A 16,463-nucleotide genomic window follows, 5' to 3' on the forward strand; every position below is an offset into this window, starting at 1 on the left:
AAGTATTTCAAATTGTTTCTTTAAGGATACCAACTGTTTGTTTACTGCCATATCTTCTAGTTTACTTGCCCAATTAATGTTGGCCAGTTCTCCTGTTTATATCAACATAATTGGTTTTGTTTAAGTTGAGGGGTCTGCTTTTGGAGTTGGAACATGTTGCTTTCAAACTTAAGATGAAATTGAATTATACTATGATCATCTTTTTCCAGAGATTCTTTTGCTATGGGATTTATAATTAGACTTGCCTCATTGCGGAACACTAAATCTAAAATCACCTAATTCCTAGTTGGTTTCTCAATGTGATCTAGGAAACTACTGTGGAGTTTTACTTGTCCATTTGATTTGTCCAGTCTCTATGAAAATCACGTCCCATAACAACTGTGCCTGATTGGATTTTTTTTTCAAATGAAACTTACATTTTCCATTTTTATTTGGTTTGTTATGCAAATAGTGTTTCTTTTTCCCTTCTGTTATTTTCTATTGATTTATCTTGAGACTCTTCTTGACTGGTAGTTCATTGCATTGATTAGCGTCTTTTCACTTTTTAACTATTTTAAATATGCCTTTTTTTTTATTCTTTCATTAGACAGAAGCAGCATCTTTTGTTCCTGGTGGGCAACTTGCCCCACAACCTTTGGGCCAACGGAGTGGTGGAAGTAAACCACAACCCCTCCAGAATGCAAGGCAAACTGCTTATGAAATGAGAGTACAAGGTAGAGATCAACAAAATAAGGTGAGACAGTGGTAGACTTTAGGTGCCAAAGACATGTTTATGACCAGATATAAATATATGTTTCTTTATTAACAAATGATGTTAAAACTGTTAAATTAAAAGATGACTTTTATAATCATGTTCTAAGATGTTGCAGTTCTTGTATAATTTACAATGCTGCTTCAAGTTTAAATATAATATGGTGGAAATGTTTTTGTTTTTGTTTCCAAAAATCAAATGTGTGCTATATTTTATACGAGAATGTACCTCATCAACAGCATTTAGATTTTAGACATTAAGTTCCTTTACAAATTTCTGGAAGCATCCTTTTGAACAACCATTGAATAGGCTATAATTGTTTGCTGATCTCAAATTTTAAGTGTGTCTGCAATTTAAAAAAAGAAATGTTGAACATTGCCTTTAATCCAGCATTCTCATTGAAGGCCACTTCCTCCAACTGCACTTTATCGCTGTACATTCATTTCATTCCACATCTTATGTAACGAAAAGCTTTACAGGGTTGTTTGAAGGAAATCTGGATGGCAAGGTTATTCTAATCTTGGGGAGAGTGATCTGAGCAGAGTAGGAATCCTTGACTCCTCATATTTTCATTTAATAATTTTGTTAGTTTAAAGTGCTAGCTATACAGTAGCAGACTTCTTTTCATGTCTAAGTATGAGAAGTTCTGATTATTTCCCTTTTAATTAGACCACATCTTAGAAATTTTCTTGAGGTTTTTCTGCATACAAAATTTGAGGAAGACTGTTTTCATTGGTTGCGAGCCAACAGTGGCGATTAAGACCTATCTGATTGGTCGGTTCTGCTATACTGGTTACTGTTGAAGGTGTTGCCACTCCTGGGGGCAATTAGATCTATTCTTATCCTTTTCTCATTGATACTGTCTTTTTGCTCCGTCTCAAAAATGTCAATGACACTCCTGATATAGGGAATCATGTTCTGTAGCATGCTATTCCCATTAGTAATGGTTGATTTAGCACACTTCTTCAGGGGGTCCTTAAAACGTTTGCACGGAGTCCCACTGTTCCATTTGCCAATGTTCAGCACTTTGTACAACCCAAACGTGGGCAGTATATTTGACCCACCCAGTGCAGAAGGATGTCTTTGATACTGGTGTTAGCTATTTCTAAGACTTCAATGTTTGTGAATCAGTCCTACCAGTAGATCCTGAGGATGTAGCAGAGGCATCGGTGATGGAAGCACTCTAGATGGCGTAGATGATGCCACAGAACCAATGACTCTGCAATATATAGCATGATGATGAGGGCTGTGACTTTGTAAAGAGTTTGTTCTGTATGCTGGAACTGCACGTATTTATCAAGTCTTTTGGCTGCATTATTTGCTTTTGAAGGTTGATTGTCTGCTTTCTTGATGATGGCATTAAACAAGGTAATTCATCAAAGTTGAATTTTACATCTGTTGCAGTTCTGGTGTACTGCAGTATGTACCGCGCAATTTTATCAACAGAAACTTAAGGGAAAGACAACGGAATGAGGACATGCCGCAACCCAAAGGACTAGTCACACTACCATACATCAAGAGCATTTCCAAACTGACGGCCCGACTACTGCGACCACTAGGACTCATAACAGCACACAAACCAACAGCCACTCTCAGACAACTCATCAGAAGGAAGGACCCGATACCCAGCATGAGCAAAAGCAATGTAGTGTACAAAATCCCATGCAAGGACTGCACAAAACACTACATAGGACAAATAGGAAGACAGCTAATGATCCGTATCCATGAACACCAACTAGCCACGAAACGACACAACCAGCTATCCTTAGTAACCACACTCTCAGATGACAAGCAACATGAGTTCGACTGGGACAACACTACTATTATAGGACAAGCCAAACAGAGAACAGCCAGGGAATTCCTAGAGGCATGGCATTCATCCACAGATTCAATCAATAAGCACATCGACCTGGACCCAATATACCGGCCACTGCAGCGGACAGCTGGAACTGACAACCGGAAGCGGCAGATACAAATCACTATAAATGCTGGAGGAAACATCACAGAAGCGCTTCACAGGAGGCTCCCAAGCACTGAGGATGTCACCTAGACAGGGGACGAAACATCTGCAACACAAATTCCCAGCTCGGCGAACAGAACCACAACAACGAGCACCCGAGCTACAAACCTTGAATACCTATCTTCACTGACTGCGAGCTATGGGTCCAAAAACTGAAGATCCAGTTCTAGAGCGTGGACATGAGGCCAAGGTCACAGTTTTGAGATCAGTCTGGAAGGGATAATGATGTTGAAGGCGGGGGTGTAGTGAATGAGCAGGAGTCTGTCACAGTTGTCTTTTTTGTCCAGATGTTTCCGGGTAAGTGCAGGTCTTGGGATATAGCATCCGCTGTGTACCTGCTACATTATAGGGGATTGAGGCAGGCTGGCAAGATTGGAGCTAATGTCAGTCATGACCAGCCTGTCAAAGCACTTGTGATTGTGGAGGTCAGAGCAACTGGGCGATAGTCATTAAGGCACATTGCATGTGCTTTCTTAGGTAAGGGGAGGATGGTCTTCTTGAAGCAGGTGGGGACTTTGGCTTGTAAGAGGAAGAGGTTAAAGCTGTCAATGAATACCTCCGCCAGTTGGTCCGCACAGGATCAGAGTGGTCGGCTGGGGACACTGTTCGGGCCCATCACAGAGTTCGAATAAACTTTGTTTTCAATCTCTCAAGTTAGAAAAGTCTAGGAACCACGTTTTTAGTTTTGGAGTATACAGTGGAAAATGGAAGTTGAGCACAGTTATATAACTTAAAACGTAAAATTCTTTTTGCAACTTCAATTAAGTGGGATTGTGTGATGTACATGTTGAGTGCTTGTTACTTTCAGCACAGCGAATCTGATACTTTGCAGGATGTGTTTCTATCAGGAATCTGTTGAGTTAAAGAGAAAAACTGCCTTGTAATGGACAATGGATTTGCTTTGTAAGCTGCAGTTTTCACAGATCCTGTAAGGCAGGGTATTTAGACAACAGAAGCCTGCAGTGAAGAATTGTTTCTCTCTCCTTCTCGCCGACTGAAAAAGGCAATATTTGAACAAGCTGTAAGAAGAGAGTTTGAGCACAAGGCGAGACCCAGGTCAATCTAGTTGGCTATTGAATCAAAAGATTTATCATTGCACTGCAGGTGACATTGTCCCGTCACTGTTTTAAAAACAGTGAAAATTTTGTGAAAGACATCTTGTCCCATACTTGGACTCATGAACTGTAGAGTTTGTTTTTCTGTCTGTTTTATTGTTCTTAGAATTTGTGTAAAGTTTCCTTTTCTGGTTGTATTTGTGTATGAATGTGCATTTGAGGTTTTAGTTTTTTTTTGCCCTTCTGAAAGAATGTTTTGTTTTCTACAAATTGTGGTGTTTTCTGAATATTGAAACCTGATATGAGTTATTTTTGTCATAGAAAGCAATTGAAGTCAGACAATTTGAACATAGTGGTTTAATTGGTGATTTATGCACTTATAACAGCTTGTAGAATGATGGGGCTCAATTGTTGCTGCACTCTTTCCATTTGAGTGAGAACCGAGATTGGTGAAATAATTTTGTACAACTTGAAGTCTTCAGTTGATACTTTGAGAGTTGGTGGTTCACTCCGAAGACTTTGATTCAACTCCAGACCAATGGAATTTTTTTCTCTGAGGCTGCAACAGGAGTTTGATTTAGGAAGACTCAATCCAGTCCACTTAAGCAGGCTTGTTTCACCAAATTGTACTTCATTCCATATTAATCTGGCAATCTCATTTCTGGGTAGAGGTGTTATGCTTCACTGTCCACCACCTGACCTTACAGTACTCAATATTGAAGATGGTGTGTCTGAAATTAGAAAATTCCCCACCTTCCAGCAAGGGTACCTGTCACTTTGAAGATTTAATGATTGATTATCTGTAATAAACTGAAGAGTAAATTTCTTACAGCCATCTGATTTAAGATGGGCAGTCAGGTAGTTATGCAACAAATGAATTTTCTTTCCAAATTTCATAGTTTTTACTTGTAGGTGTTAGTGGTAAAGAATCTTTGCTTAAAATTTTATTCATACTCGTAGTTAGCATCTCATCTGAGCACCATATCTTGCCCATAGGCTGCTTGTATTATAAAATTCAATCTTCTGGCATTCAGTTGAGAGACACCTGTTTAGTTCAATTAACAGTACATTTTACTTTGACTCTTGACTTTTTGACTCTAATCTCCAGCATCTGCAGCACCCACCTCCGCCCCTTTGGCACAGGTGGTCAGACCACATGTGGAAGCCCCTGCGCTGAGCTACTGCAATGTAATGTTTACTTGATTTTATTTTCATCTGACATACCAACCCTTTAAAGTCTTATTTCTGACCTATTCTTTAAGTACTGTAAAATAATGCAATTACTTTTCTTCTTCTTCTTTGTATCTAAGATCTGTACCTAGGTATGTGTACCTAAGTTGGCGCCACAAGAGGCAACATTGTAAAATCTTTCACTGTACTCCTGTATTTTTGTCCTTGTGTACTTAAGCACATGTGACAGTCAGCAATATTCTATTCTAAGGTTCCAAAAGGGAAAAGTGAAAACTGATATTTGATACTAAGCTATAGGTTTACATTAAAAACCTTGTAAATCTCCCAGTCTTTAGTGGCCTAATCCTGGATATGGATCCTGGTGTGTTAAACAATGGACACCCTCCTCTTAACCCACACTGAGCCCACTTCCTTAAACAGTGCAGCTTTTTTTTTAACCCCTATCTGGCTGCTCAGACTTTTCCCATTGGGGTTTGATGTTCTGCCTTCCCTACCACTTGAGCTCCTTCCAGCAAGTTGCCTGTTTATTTCAATATGGTTATTTCTGATTGTTGTGTAGCCATGCACACGTAAGAGGGAAAATTAATGGTGTCCATGGCCTGTTGTTTCATTCATTTCTTTTTTTACTCCAGAAACAAAATGCTTAAATTTTAAATTAATTCATTGGGCGTGGTTGTAACATATAATAGGATCCAAAGCTTGAGAGATTTTTTAACTCTCTTTCTCCACAATCAGCATTAAAATTGCTTGCTGAGGCATTTGAGATCAGCTAAACTGAACAGTGTATGGATTGAACCTACATCATCTCCCCCCAACCCTAATTGGCTCGAATTGGCTTTTCAGTGCCAACTAACCAGCTGTTTAATAGAGAGTTAGTTTCAGCTCTACCATCTTGGAAATGACAATTGTTTTACACATCTAATTCAAGCAATTCAAATTGTCATACCACAAATATTAATATTTATTGAATCAGACTGCATTTCACTCCAAAAAAAAATCAATCTTGGCACTTCATTATTAGGGGATATACTTGAAACAATTATTGGTGTATCTTTTGTTCAACTTTTGCTTTTTGTAAACTGCAAACACCTGGTACTGACTTTGATCTGGTGGCTATCAGTGGAAGGAAGAAATCTTAAACAATTTAGTTTTAAAAAATGAAATGCAAGGACATATAAAATTGATAAAAGATTATGTTCTCAATGATTGGATTCCGATTTCAAAATATTGTGAAAGGAAACGTTCCAGAATGAAAAAATGATGTGCGAGTCTTTGTCTAAAATCAAACTCCTCTTCATCAGTTCAAGAAGGCAGCATTAGATCTCACTAACTGAAGTGTTACCTGTCGTTTATAGGTACTGTTTTGATTGTGGACTCGTAAGCCTTTTTTGATTTGTCAGATCAGTGACATTTCATATGGAGATGCATTTCTGTGACTTGCTGATTTATAATAAGTATGTACGGCTGGCAGCATTTCACATTAAGCTGTGATTTTAGTGACATGACTGGTACAAGGCTACCTCTACAGTTTTTACAAAGGAATGCTTCAATCCTTTTCTCTTTAATTTTGTAGACATCAGCCCACAGTAACAGTTCTAATTCAGATGGAAGCCCAGTGCCTCTAGGAACGAAGAGGAAGAATGGGGATAATGATGATGACGATGAACCACCAGATAATATCAGGTACTGTTATTGGCTCATTGCCTTATTTAGCTGTTCAGCAAATTCCTAAAATAGATGCACTAATTAATACCACTTAATTTGAAGGAAAGAAATCATCTTTTCCATAACAGCTTTTCTGTTTATCGAGTAGTAATTAATGTGGAGGCATAGGAACGCTTAACAAAGTGTTTTGAGACATTGGAGCTGTTGATTGAGGAGGGAAATTAGTTATCAAGTAGGTTGTCCTATTAAAAGTCCCTTCTGCCTCTGAGATCAAACTGTAAATTAGACATCTCTTTTTTTAATGTATTTTTGAGTATTCAATTTGAGTGCCAGTACAGAACATTAACCAGTTCCTTCCACTTCATTTTTGTGGTAGTAATTGGGAACTACAAAAAGCATACAGTGCACTTTTTTTGCTGGGGGTGGAGGGGGGCTTGGCTGAAGTTTGGGGAAGAATACTTTAACGTGAAGTATTATAAAATGTGGTTGACCTTTAAGCAGCAATACTAGCTTTAGTTTAAAATAATTGACAGCATTAATGGCTAAAATAAAAAAAGTAGTGTTATTGTATACCGATGGCTCAATTTGTACTTACTATTTTACCGTGGGTGTACTCCAGTGATAAGCGCAGATTGTTAGGAGCTGACTATTCCAAACTAGGCATTACTCCAACTGATTGTGATAATCTCTTAAAATGAACAGTACTTTGTTATTGAAGGAACGTGTTGAGACATTTTTCAAACTTTGCTCTCTGAAACTTGCTATTATACCCTCTATCTATTGGTTTGAGTGTTGAAATTTGATATTTCTACAAATCTAGTCTGAAAATTAAGATGGACGTTGTTTGGAGTTGGGGGTATGTCCATGAAACATTGTCTTAATTCTTTTCTACATTTACTTTAAATATTCACACACTTAATATACTTTTAAATCTGATTACTTTCAAATATCATATGGGCTAGAACGAATGTTCATTTAATTACTGACCATAAATAGGTTGTTCACCTCAAGTTCGAGATCCAATCAATTTATGCGTGTCTACGTGGCTCATATTTTATTTCTTAATCTCCTGTAATTAGCCTGGACCTGAAATTCTGATAGAGTGACGTTGTATAATTAAACACCCGACCAAATCTTGCATGACCACCACAAATGGATTTAGAGCAGCATAGGTACAGAGGCCCTACCAACTTTTGGCAAAAATTTTCCACCGCAAACATTTTTATAAAATATTGAATGAATTCAGGTTGAAGATAATTCTAGAAATAATTTTTATTTATTGAATTGAGACCATGTTAAAACCTTACATCTTTGAACATCACTTTGTAATCCAAAAAAATTAATCAAACAAATGTTTATGAAGGAATTTAACACTTAAGTCATGCTCAGTCCAGGTAATGAGGTTCTGCTTAGTACTTCCTGCATATTTGAGAAATGATCTGTCTTGAACTATATTCATTTGTATTATCAAGGAGAAAATTAATAAAGTCAGTAATTTATGCAACAGAAGGAAACCAATTTGTCTGTCGAGTCCGTAATTCCAGAACAATCCAGTCAGCCTTGCTCCCGTACTTGATCCCGAGAGCATTTCAAGTTCCTATCCAATTTTTCTTTTGAAATCATTGATTCTATTTCCACCAACCTCATGGTGGCATGCTGCAGGTCATTATCCCTTGAAAGTTTTTCTTGATTTCCCCTGCATCTCTTGCAGTGTGTCTGCAGTCAGATGGCACTTTTAAGCAGGGCCTTCCTGGTATGGTTGTCATGCTCAACTGTTTGATGACTTTTCTGCATTCACTATTGCAATTTCAACATGAGTGACCTTCAAGTATTTCATTGATTAGGACAGCTTAATTCGTGTGGGAGATGTGGAAGGTGCAAATACGTGGGCAAGTTCATATTCTCTTCCTCTCTTGACTTATTCTTGTTGTTGCCTTCTCCTCTCATATTGACCAGCTTGCCTTCTCAATTTTATTTTTGTCTGTTTTCTCTCTCTCATTTGTGTCACTTTCTTAAAAGATTGTTTCAGTCAGTATGCTCTGTCACAGTAGCAGCATTTGTTTCTAATGGGGTTCAAAAACGCACAAAACAAATCATTAAACTGAGAATATTGTCAGCACAAAGGTCACCAGTTTAGCTTGTAGTCAGTGTCTGGAATGTGTATAGAGTGCTGTTTGTACTGACTGGGTTTCTTTCAAACCAGTGTTTGGGTAGATGATTGGTTTCTTGGGGCTTTTTCTAAGAACTGTTACATCATTTTCCTTGGAGAGGCATTAAACTGCTAGAGGTGCAACAGGCTGGGACTTATGACTAGATTGCTTGTGTCGCAACTGACACAAATCTTGGGGTTAAGTACATTTTCATTACAAAAGTGGACACAACTTTGTTAGCAGCAGTGCAAGGTCTCCTACTTGACAGGTTTCTGAGTTGGGTCTTGTTAAATGCACAACAGGCCAGTATGACTGGATGCATGATCTTCATTTGTGAGTTCCCCTTCCATATGTGGTTCCTGCTTATACCATAGCAATCTGACTTGAATTGCATTTGTGAACTTCCCTCATGTATTGCGCATGCAGTCCAAGAAGGCCTGACTGGTGTAGGTCAATGGCAACAACTGGTGGAACTTTCTGGGCAGTGAAAGGGAAAGCAGGGCAAGTAATTCTGCCCCTTCTGAAAACCCTCAGCATGATAACTGAATGCACTGGTGATCATGAATCATGAGCAGAGAATCCGACTCTTGTTTGGTTCCACACAGGGTGGTGTGGGCTGCCAGAGGAAGTGGTAGAGACTGGTACAATTGCAACATTTAAAAGGCATCTGGATGGGATATGAATAGGAATGTTTTAGAGGGATATGGGCCAAGTGCTGGCAAATGGGACTAGAATAGGTTAGGATATCTGGTTGACCTGGACAAGGTGGACCAAAGGGTCTGTTTCTTTGCTGTACATCTATGACTCTAATTGTCTCAGGATGCACTTGCAAATAAGATGAGTGAAAGCAAGATCAAAGTGTCTTGGTTTCAATGACTAGATTATGAGGGAGTGCAGCTTGGACCTGCTTTTAATATATGCTGGGGATAAACTGCATATGAAGAGTAAGGGAAACTGAAACGCAATTGCATTTCTTTCGGCATTTTAACTCTGGTTGTTTCCCAGCAAGTAGGATGTGCTTTATTGCATTTTTTAAAAACCTTGTTTTTATATTACAGGCTTTGGGAAGAAGGCTGGAAACAGCGTTACTATAAGAACAAGTTTGATGTTGATGCTTCTGATGATAAATTCCGCAGAAAGGTTGTGGAATCATATGTTGAAGGTCTGTGCTGGGTTCTTCAATATTATTACCAGGTATGTGACCTTTTTGTTCATGATCTATTTTTATCAGAATTCAATTGCAGCACATGATAAATTCCAACTTGAGTGTTCTTGTGGACATCAAAGGGGAGGGAATACATTTGGGGAATTGAGCATTTCCCTTTTCTCCCCTAAAATAACTCATTAGAAATGGCATTTTTACAATATCAGGTTGGGCAGTGTATTTCTATTACATTCCGCTGATGGTCCACATAGGCAGGCAGGATTAAGAAAAACCCCAAAGTGTTCTACATTTGTGTGAGGCACAACAGGATGGCCTGAGTGAGGGTAGGGCCAATCTATGATAGTGGAGGGAACTTGTGCCTGGAATCGGAGGAGGTAGGGGACATCTTTAATGAATACTTTGCTTCAGTATTCACTCGTAAGAGGGAACTTGTTTGTGAGGACAGGTTGATGTTAAGAAGGAGGATGTGCTGGAAATATTGAAAGACATAAGTCCCCTGAGCCAGATGGGATATAGAGGAGAAAGTGAGGTCTGCAGATGCTGGAGATCAGAGCTGAAAATGTGTTGCTGGAAAAGTGCAGCAGATCAGGCAGCATCCAGGGAACAGGAGAATCGACGTTTCGGGCATGATTCCTGAAGAAGGGCTTATGCCCGAAACGTCGATTCTCCTGTTCCCTGGATGCTGCCTGACGTGCTGCGCTTTTCCAGCAACACATTTTCAGCCCAGATGGGATATACTTAAGGTTATTACGGGAAGCAAGGGAAGAGATTGCTGTGCCTTCGGCGATGATCTTTGCAGCCTCACTGTCCACTGAAGTAGCAGCAAATGATTGAAGAGTGGCAAATGTTATTCCTTTGTTCAAGAAGGGGAATAGGGACTATAGACCAGTCTATAGACTGGTCTATAGTCCAGTCAGTCTTAAATTGATAGTGGGCAAATTATTGGACAGGATTCTGAGAGACAGGATTTGTGATTAGAGAGTCAGCATGGCTTTGTGAGGGGCAGGTCCTGCCTCACAAGCCTTATTGAATTCTTTTGAGGATGTGATAAAACACATTGTTCAAGGTAGAGCAGTGGATCTGGTTTATATGGATTTTAGCAAGGCATTTGGTAAGATTACCCATGGTAGACTCATTCAGAAAGTAAGGAGGCATGGATATAGAATTGGCTAGCCCATAGAAGACAGAGGGTGGTGATAGATGGAAAGTATTCAGCCTGAAGCTCAGTGACCAGTGGTGTTCCGCAGGGATCTATTCTGAGACCTCTGCTATGTGATGTTTATAAATGACTTCGGTGGGGAATTGGAGGGGTGGGTTAGTAAGTTTGCCGATGACACGAAGGTTGGGGGAGTTGTGGATAGTGTGGAAGGTTGTTGTCGATTGCAACGGGATATTCACAGGAGGCAGAGCTGGGCTAAAAAGTGTCATACAGTGTTCAACCAGGTAAAGTGTGAAGTGATTCATTTTGGAAGGTCGAATTTGAATGCAGATTATAGGGTTAAAGGCAGGATTCTTGGCAGTGTGGAAGAACATGGGGATCTTGGGGTCTCTGTCCATAAATCCCTCAGAGTTGTCACCAAGTAGATAATGTTGTTCAGAAGGCATATGGTGTGTTGGCTTTCATTAGCAGGGGGATTGAGTTTAAGAACTGTGAAATTATGTTGTAGCTCCATAAATTCCTGGTTAGACTGGTCACCTCATTATAAGAATGAAGTAGAAGCTTTAGGGAGGGTGCAGAGGAGTTTTGCCAGGTGATGCCTGGACTGGAGGGCATGTCTTATGAAGGAAGGTTGAGAGAGTTTGGGCTTTTCTTATTAGAGTGAAGAATAATGAGAAGTGAATTAATAGAGTGTACAAGATGATAGGCGTGGATAGCCAGAGATATTTTCCCAGGGCAGAAATGGTTATCATGAGGGAGCATAATTTTAAGGTGATAGGAGGAAGGTTTACAGGAGCTGACAGGTAGGTTCTTTACACAGAGTGATGGGTGTGTGGAACGTATTGCCAGCGGTGGTAGTGGAGTCAAATACATTAAGAACATTTAAGTGACTCTTGGATAGGCACATGGATGATAGTAAAATAAAGGGTATGTGGTTAGTTTGACCTTAAAGTAGGAAAAAGTTTGGCACAACATCGAGGGCCGAAGGGCTTGTACTGTGCTGTACTATTCTATGCTCTGTGATCCAAGTTAGAGGGAGTGTCCCAAACATTCCATTGCAAGCATCAGGAAAAGGGTAAGAAAAGACTTGAGAGCAATCAGGAGTAACCCTTTCCATGAAAACTGTACTCCAGGCTTAAAAGTCTGTATTCTCAATTGTTAAAGCAATTTCTTATGTACTTTTTTGGCCTTTGGAATATTCTGAGCTTGTGGTAACTGCTGTTTACAATGTCACAAGTCCGTGCATGTTTTGGAATATGTGCCCCAGGAGAAGCCAAAAATGGTGAATGGTTCAATTTCATGATCTATGCAGTAGGTTTTAAGAAATGGGACCGTGTATCATAAATAAGCTGCTTCTGTTGAACTAGATTTCCTATGAATTTTTTTTTAAATTATGAACTAAATTCTATTGACAGGGCTGTGCTTCCTGGAAATGGTTCTATCCATTCCATTATGCACCATTTGCTTCAGACTTCACAGACATTAAAGACATGCCTTCCACATTTGAAAAGGGAACCAAACCGGTAAGATTCAACACTCAGGAATAAGTGAGTGCTGCACTTTATGGTAACATATGGTCTACCATGTTAACTACTTTCTCAAAAGCTTATAGCCTTGAGCTATGCAAGTCAACAAACTCTGCAATTCCCAAGTGTAACAATTTGGTCTTTAAGTGTGATTGAAGGAATTCTTAGTATTGCTACATAAAAATTAAGATTTTTTTTCTGTTTATTTCATCCCCTCTGTATACTGGAATGAAAATGATTGTGTTTCTGTTATTGTATGTTGAATGTTTCTAGGTCATAATGTTGATATGCAGATAGCCAGACATTGCAGAATTGTTACAGTAATTCGCATTGTATTTGAGAAAATGGGCCTGGACATTCTGCTGTCCAGAAGTCATTTCAACATATATTGGAGTTGGAAATGTGGACCCTACAGAATTCCCATCATCGCAGGCTCCAGAGGAATTACATGTGAAATGAAAGATTCCGCTACTCCTGGAACCCTGCCAAAGTATCTACTCGAATCAGACAATTCAGAGGGTTTTGATGAAATTTACTAAGTTGTTAGTCAGGAGACATTAGACAGTTAAAGACTTAGTCTAACTCTAGAGTAACTATTCAACTATCCCTGTTTTTATGTCTCACATCACCAGCCAAACCTCCTCAGACACCCTACACACTCAGCTTGATACATTTCTCTGCTCCATCAACAGAAAAGATTTCTCCTACTCAACAGACCAGGTTCTTCCTATCCATGTTGATCTACCTTGAACCCTGTGATACAATTACTAGGTTAGCACACTGATAATCAAGGCCTGATGTTCCCAGAATTGTGACAAAGGTAATTTACCTGGTTTTTTTTTTGAGGAAGGTTGACAGAAAGCACAGACCCCATGTTTCTGAACATAACAAGCTTTACTATTTATTACAAGCAAATAGACTTCAGCTGCAGGTAAACAATTATGAGCTGTTGGCAAATAGCTCTACTGGTTAAAGTGCTTATCCTCTTACTAGCCTCCCTTAAACATGCCTATAATCGGACACAGAAAAATGCATGGGTGTTATGGGCAGAGGGAAAACAGTTTAGTGGTCTTTGTTGACAGAATCTGCTGAGATGATTCTTGCGCCGGTCAGAATGCTGCTGTCGGTCCTGGATGTTTTCATTGGTGATTGGTTCAAAAATGTATCCAGGTTCTCTGACATGTTAATTAAAAGTCACAGCTTAAAGTAACAGGAAAAATAAACTGGCTTAGGCTTAAATGGCTTTTTACTGCAGATAACAGCCTTTACTGAGCTGATGGAGACTGGTTGTCTTCTCAATCTCTTGTTCATAAGCTATCTGGCACCCAATCATATAGTTGTTGGTAAGCAGAAGGCCTTCATAAGTCTGTGGACGAGTGTCCAGTTACCAATCAGCTACTTGTGCTGGCTTGCAATCCCTATTTGTAAGCACCCTTCGGCTCCAGGTTGCCTTCAAGCTAAACTTCAACTACTGTTTGAACAAGTAGCTGTGTAAATGGTGCTTGCATTGTGTGTCAAGTTACTTGCTTTCCAAACACTCAGTAATCTTTCAGCAGTCTTTTAATGTTTAGAAGTTATTTTCCCATTTAAGTCTACAGTCCAAAATACTGAAAAAAAAGATAACCTCATCACTCACCCTTGCCACCTTACACTATGGCATCCTGCCTACTTGGTACTGTAACCACAAGACACCTTGCCACCTACCCACCTGACATTCTACCCTCTCCCCACCTAGCACTGTATCTACCTGGCTTATTAACTGAATAAGCAGTGCAGCACTATTCAGAGCTTACGTAAGGTTGCAAGTTTGATGCTTGAATTGGATAGGTAGACATTTGCGGTGAATAATCTTCATACACAATATTTAGTTCCAATTTAAGCTTTACATTTTCATAACTACTTCCAAGCACCACCCCTATTCCCAACCATCAGTGAGCTGGATTTCAGCACTTGTTAAGCGTTTACTCTCTATTGCTGTCTTCTACTATCGTTTCTTATTTTCCTTTCACATGCCCCCAGCTCCTCCTCTTATACAGAAGATTACACTTTTTGTTAGCAGAACATTTTGTCAGGTGAGTATGTACTGTGTTGTTCTCAATCTTTACACTTAAACATAATTGAATCTTTTGTTTGCAGTTCAATCCACTGGAACAGTTGATGGGAGTGTTTCCTGCAGCAAGTGGCAACTTCCTCCCTAAAACATGGCGAGCCCTGATGGAGAATCCGGTGGGTTTTTTCAAATAATGAAATTGTGGCATGAGTGTAATTCAGAATGGATATTTTGTATGATCTGCCTATGTAAATATATACATGTATGAAAAGCGATGAAAATTTGTATTTCAAATTTACCATTAGATTTAAAAATTGATTAATTTGTGATGGAAAGAATGGAATTTGGTGCTCTGACAGTGACCACTTTAAAACAAACTTATTTCGTTACTTGACCTTTATGTCCAAATGACAATTTTCATTCTCCATTCCACATTAAAGTTAAGTGTACAATGTAATCAATCAATTGTGAGAATAGTCGAACCAAATAACAGCTTGCAGTGTATTGTAAGGTGAGAGGTTTAGATGATACAAATAGTGATGTACTTACTGTACTTCTCTAAGAGGGGTTATGTAATCTGGCTTTTGCTAGCATGCAGCTCATCAAAAATAAATGCTGTTGGCTTGACTTAATTGCAATAAAATTTAACATGTAAATACAGAAAACCCAAACCATGCACAAATAAGAATTGTACATTTTCTTTAAACAATTCTCAGCTCATATGGGTTGCAGCTAACAATCACTCATTTCAAAGCTAACAATGTAAGAGAATTAATGCTGAGTTTTGTTCAAAAAGGCTCAAGGACTATTGCAAGTACAACATGTAATATCCCTAGAACTATGATTTTTCTCATCCTAGTTACCATTATAGTAGTCGTAGAGATCGACAGCATGGAAACAGACCCTTCAGTCCAACTCATCTATACCGACCAGATATTGTGGATAAATCTAATCCCATTTGCCAGCATTTGGCCCCATGTCACTCTTCAACCCTTCCTGTTCACATACCCGTCCAGATGACTTATAAATGTTGTAATTGTACCAACCTTCACCACTTCCTCTGGCAGATCATTCCATATATGCACCACCCTCTGCATGAAAAGGTTGCCCTTTTGGTCCCTCTTAAATTTTTCCCCTCTACCTTAAATCTGTGCCCTCTAGTTTCAGGCTCACCCCCCATCCCAGAGAAAATACCCTGTCTATTTACCCTATCCATGCCCTTCGTGATGTTATAAATCTCTATAAGGTCACCCTTCAGCCTCCAACGCTCTAGGGAAAATAACCCCCACCTATTCAGCCTCTCCCCACAGTTCAAACCCTCCAACCCTAACAACGTTCTTGTAAATCTTTTCTGAACCCTTTCAAGTTTCACAACCGCTTTCCAACAACCGGGAAACCAGAATTGCACACAATATTCCAAAAGTGGCCGAACCAATGTCCTGTACAGCCATGACATGACCTCCCAACTCCTTTATGCACTGACCGACAAAGGAAAGCATACCAAACGCCACCTTCAAAATTTACCTGCAACTCCACTTTGAAGGAACTATGAACCTGCACTCCAGAGTCTTTTTCAGCAACACTCTCCAAGACATAACCATTAAGTGTATAAGTCCTGCCCTGATTTGCTTTTCCAAAATGCAGCACCTCAGATTTGTCTAAATTAAACTCCATCTGCCATTCCTCGACCCATTGGCCCACCTGGTTAAGGTCCAGTTGTAATCTGAGGCA

At 39.4% G+C, this 16,463-nt stretch overlaps 1 protein-coding gene across 1 annotated transcript in view; it reads left to right on the forward strand.

Annotated features, from left to right (window-relative positions):
- Positions 1-16,463, forward strand: part of xrn2 (5'-3' exoribonuclease 2) — an 85,115-nt gene that overhangs the window by 29,106 nt on the left and 39,546 nt on the right. Inside the window, exons 15-19 of the mRNA XM_043696538.2 lie at positions 587-733; positions 6,591-6,700; positions 9,891-10,026; positions 12,572-12,679; positions 14,819-14,908. Of these exons, the coding sequence (XP_043552473.1) occupies positions 587-733; positions 6,591-6,700; positions 9,891-10,026; positions 12,572-12,679; positions 14,819-14,908 (591 nt within the window). The remainder of the gene's footprint in view (positions 1-586; positions 734-6,590; positions 6,701-9,890; positions 10,027-12,571; positions 12,680-14,818; positions 14,909-16,463) is intronic.

Source organism: Chiloscyllium plagiosum, unplaced genomic scaffold (assembly GCF_037043375.1).
Source record: "Chiloscyllium plagiosum isolate Xiang-an unplaced genomic scaffold, Cpla_swu_hap1 HiC_scaffold_10, whole genome shotgun sequence".
NCBI classification, from domain to species: domain Eukaryota; kingdom Metazoa; phylum Chordata; class Chondrichthyes; order Orectolobiformes; family Hemiscylliidae; genus Chiloscyllium; species Chiloscyllium plagiosum.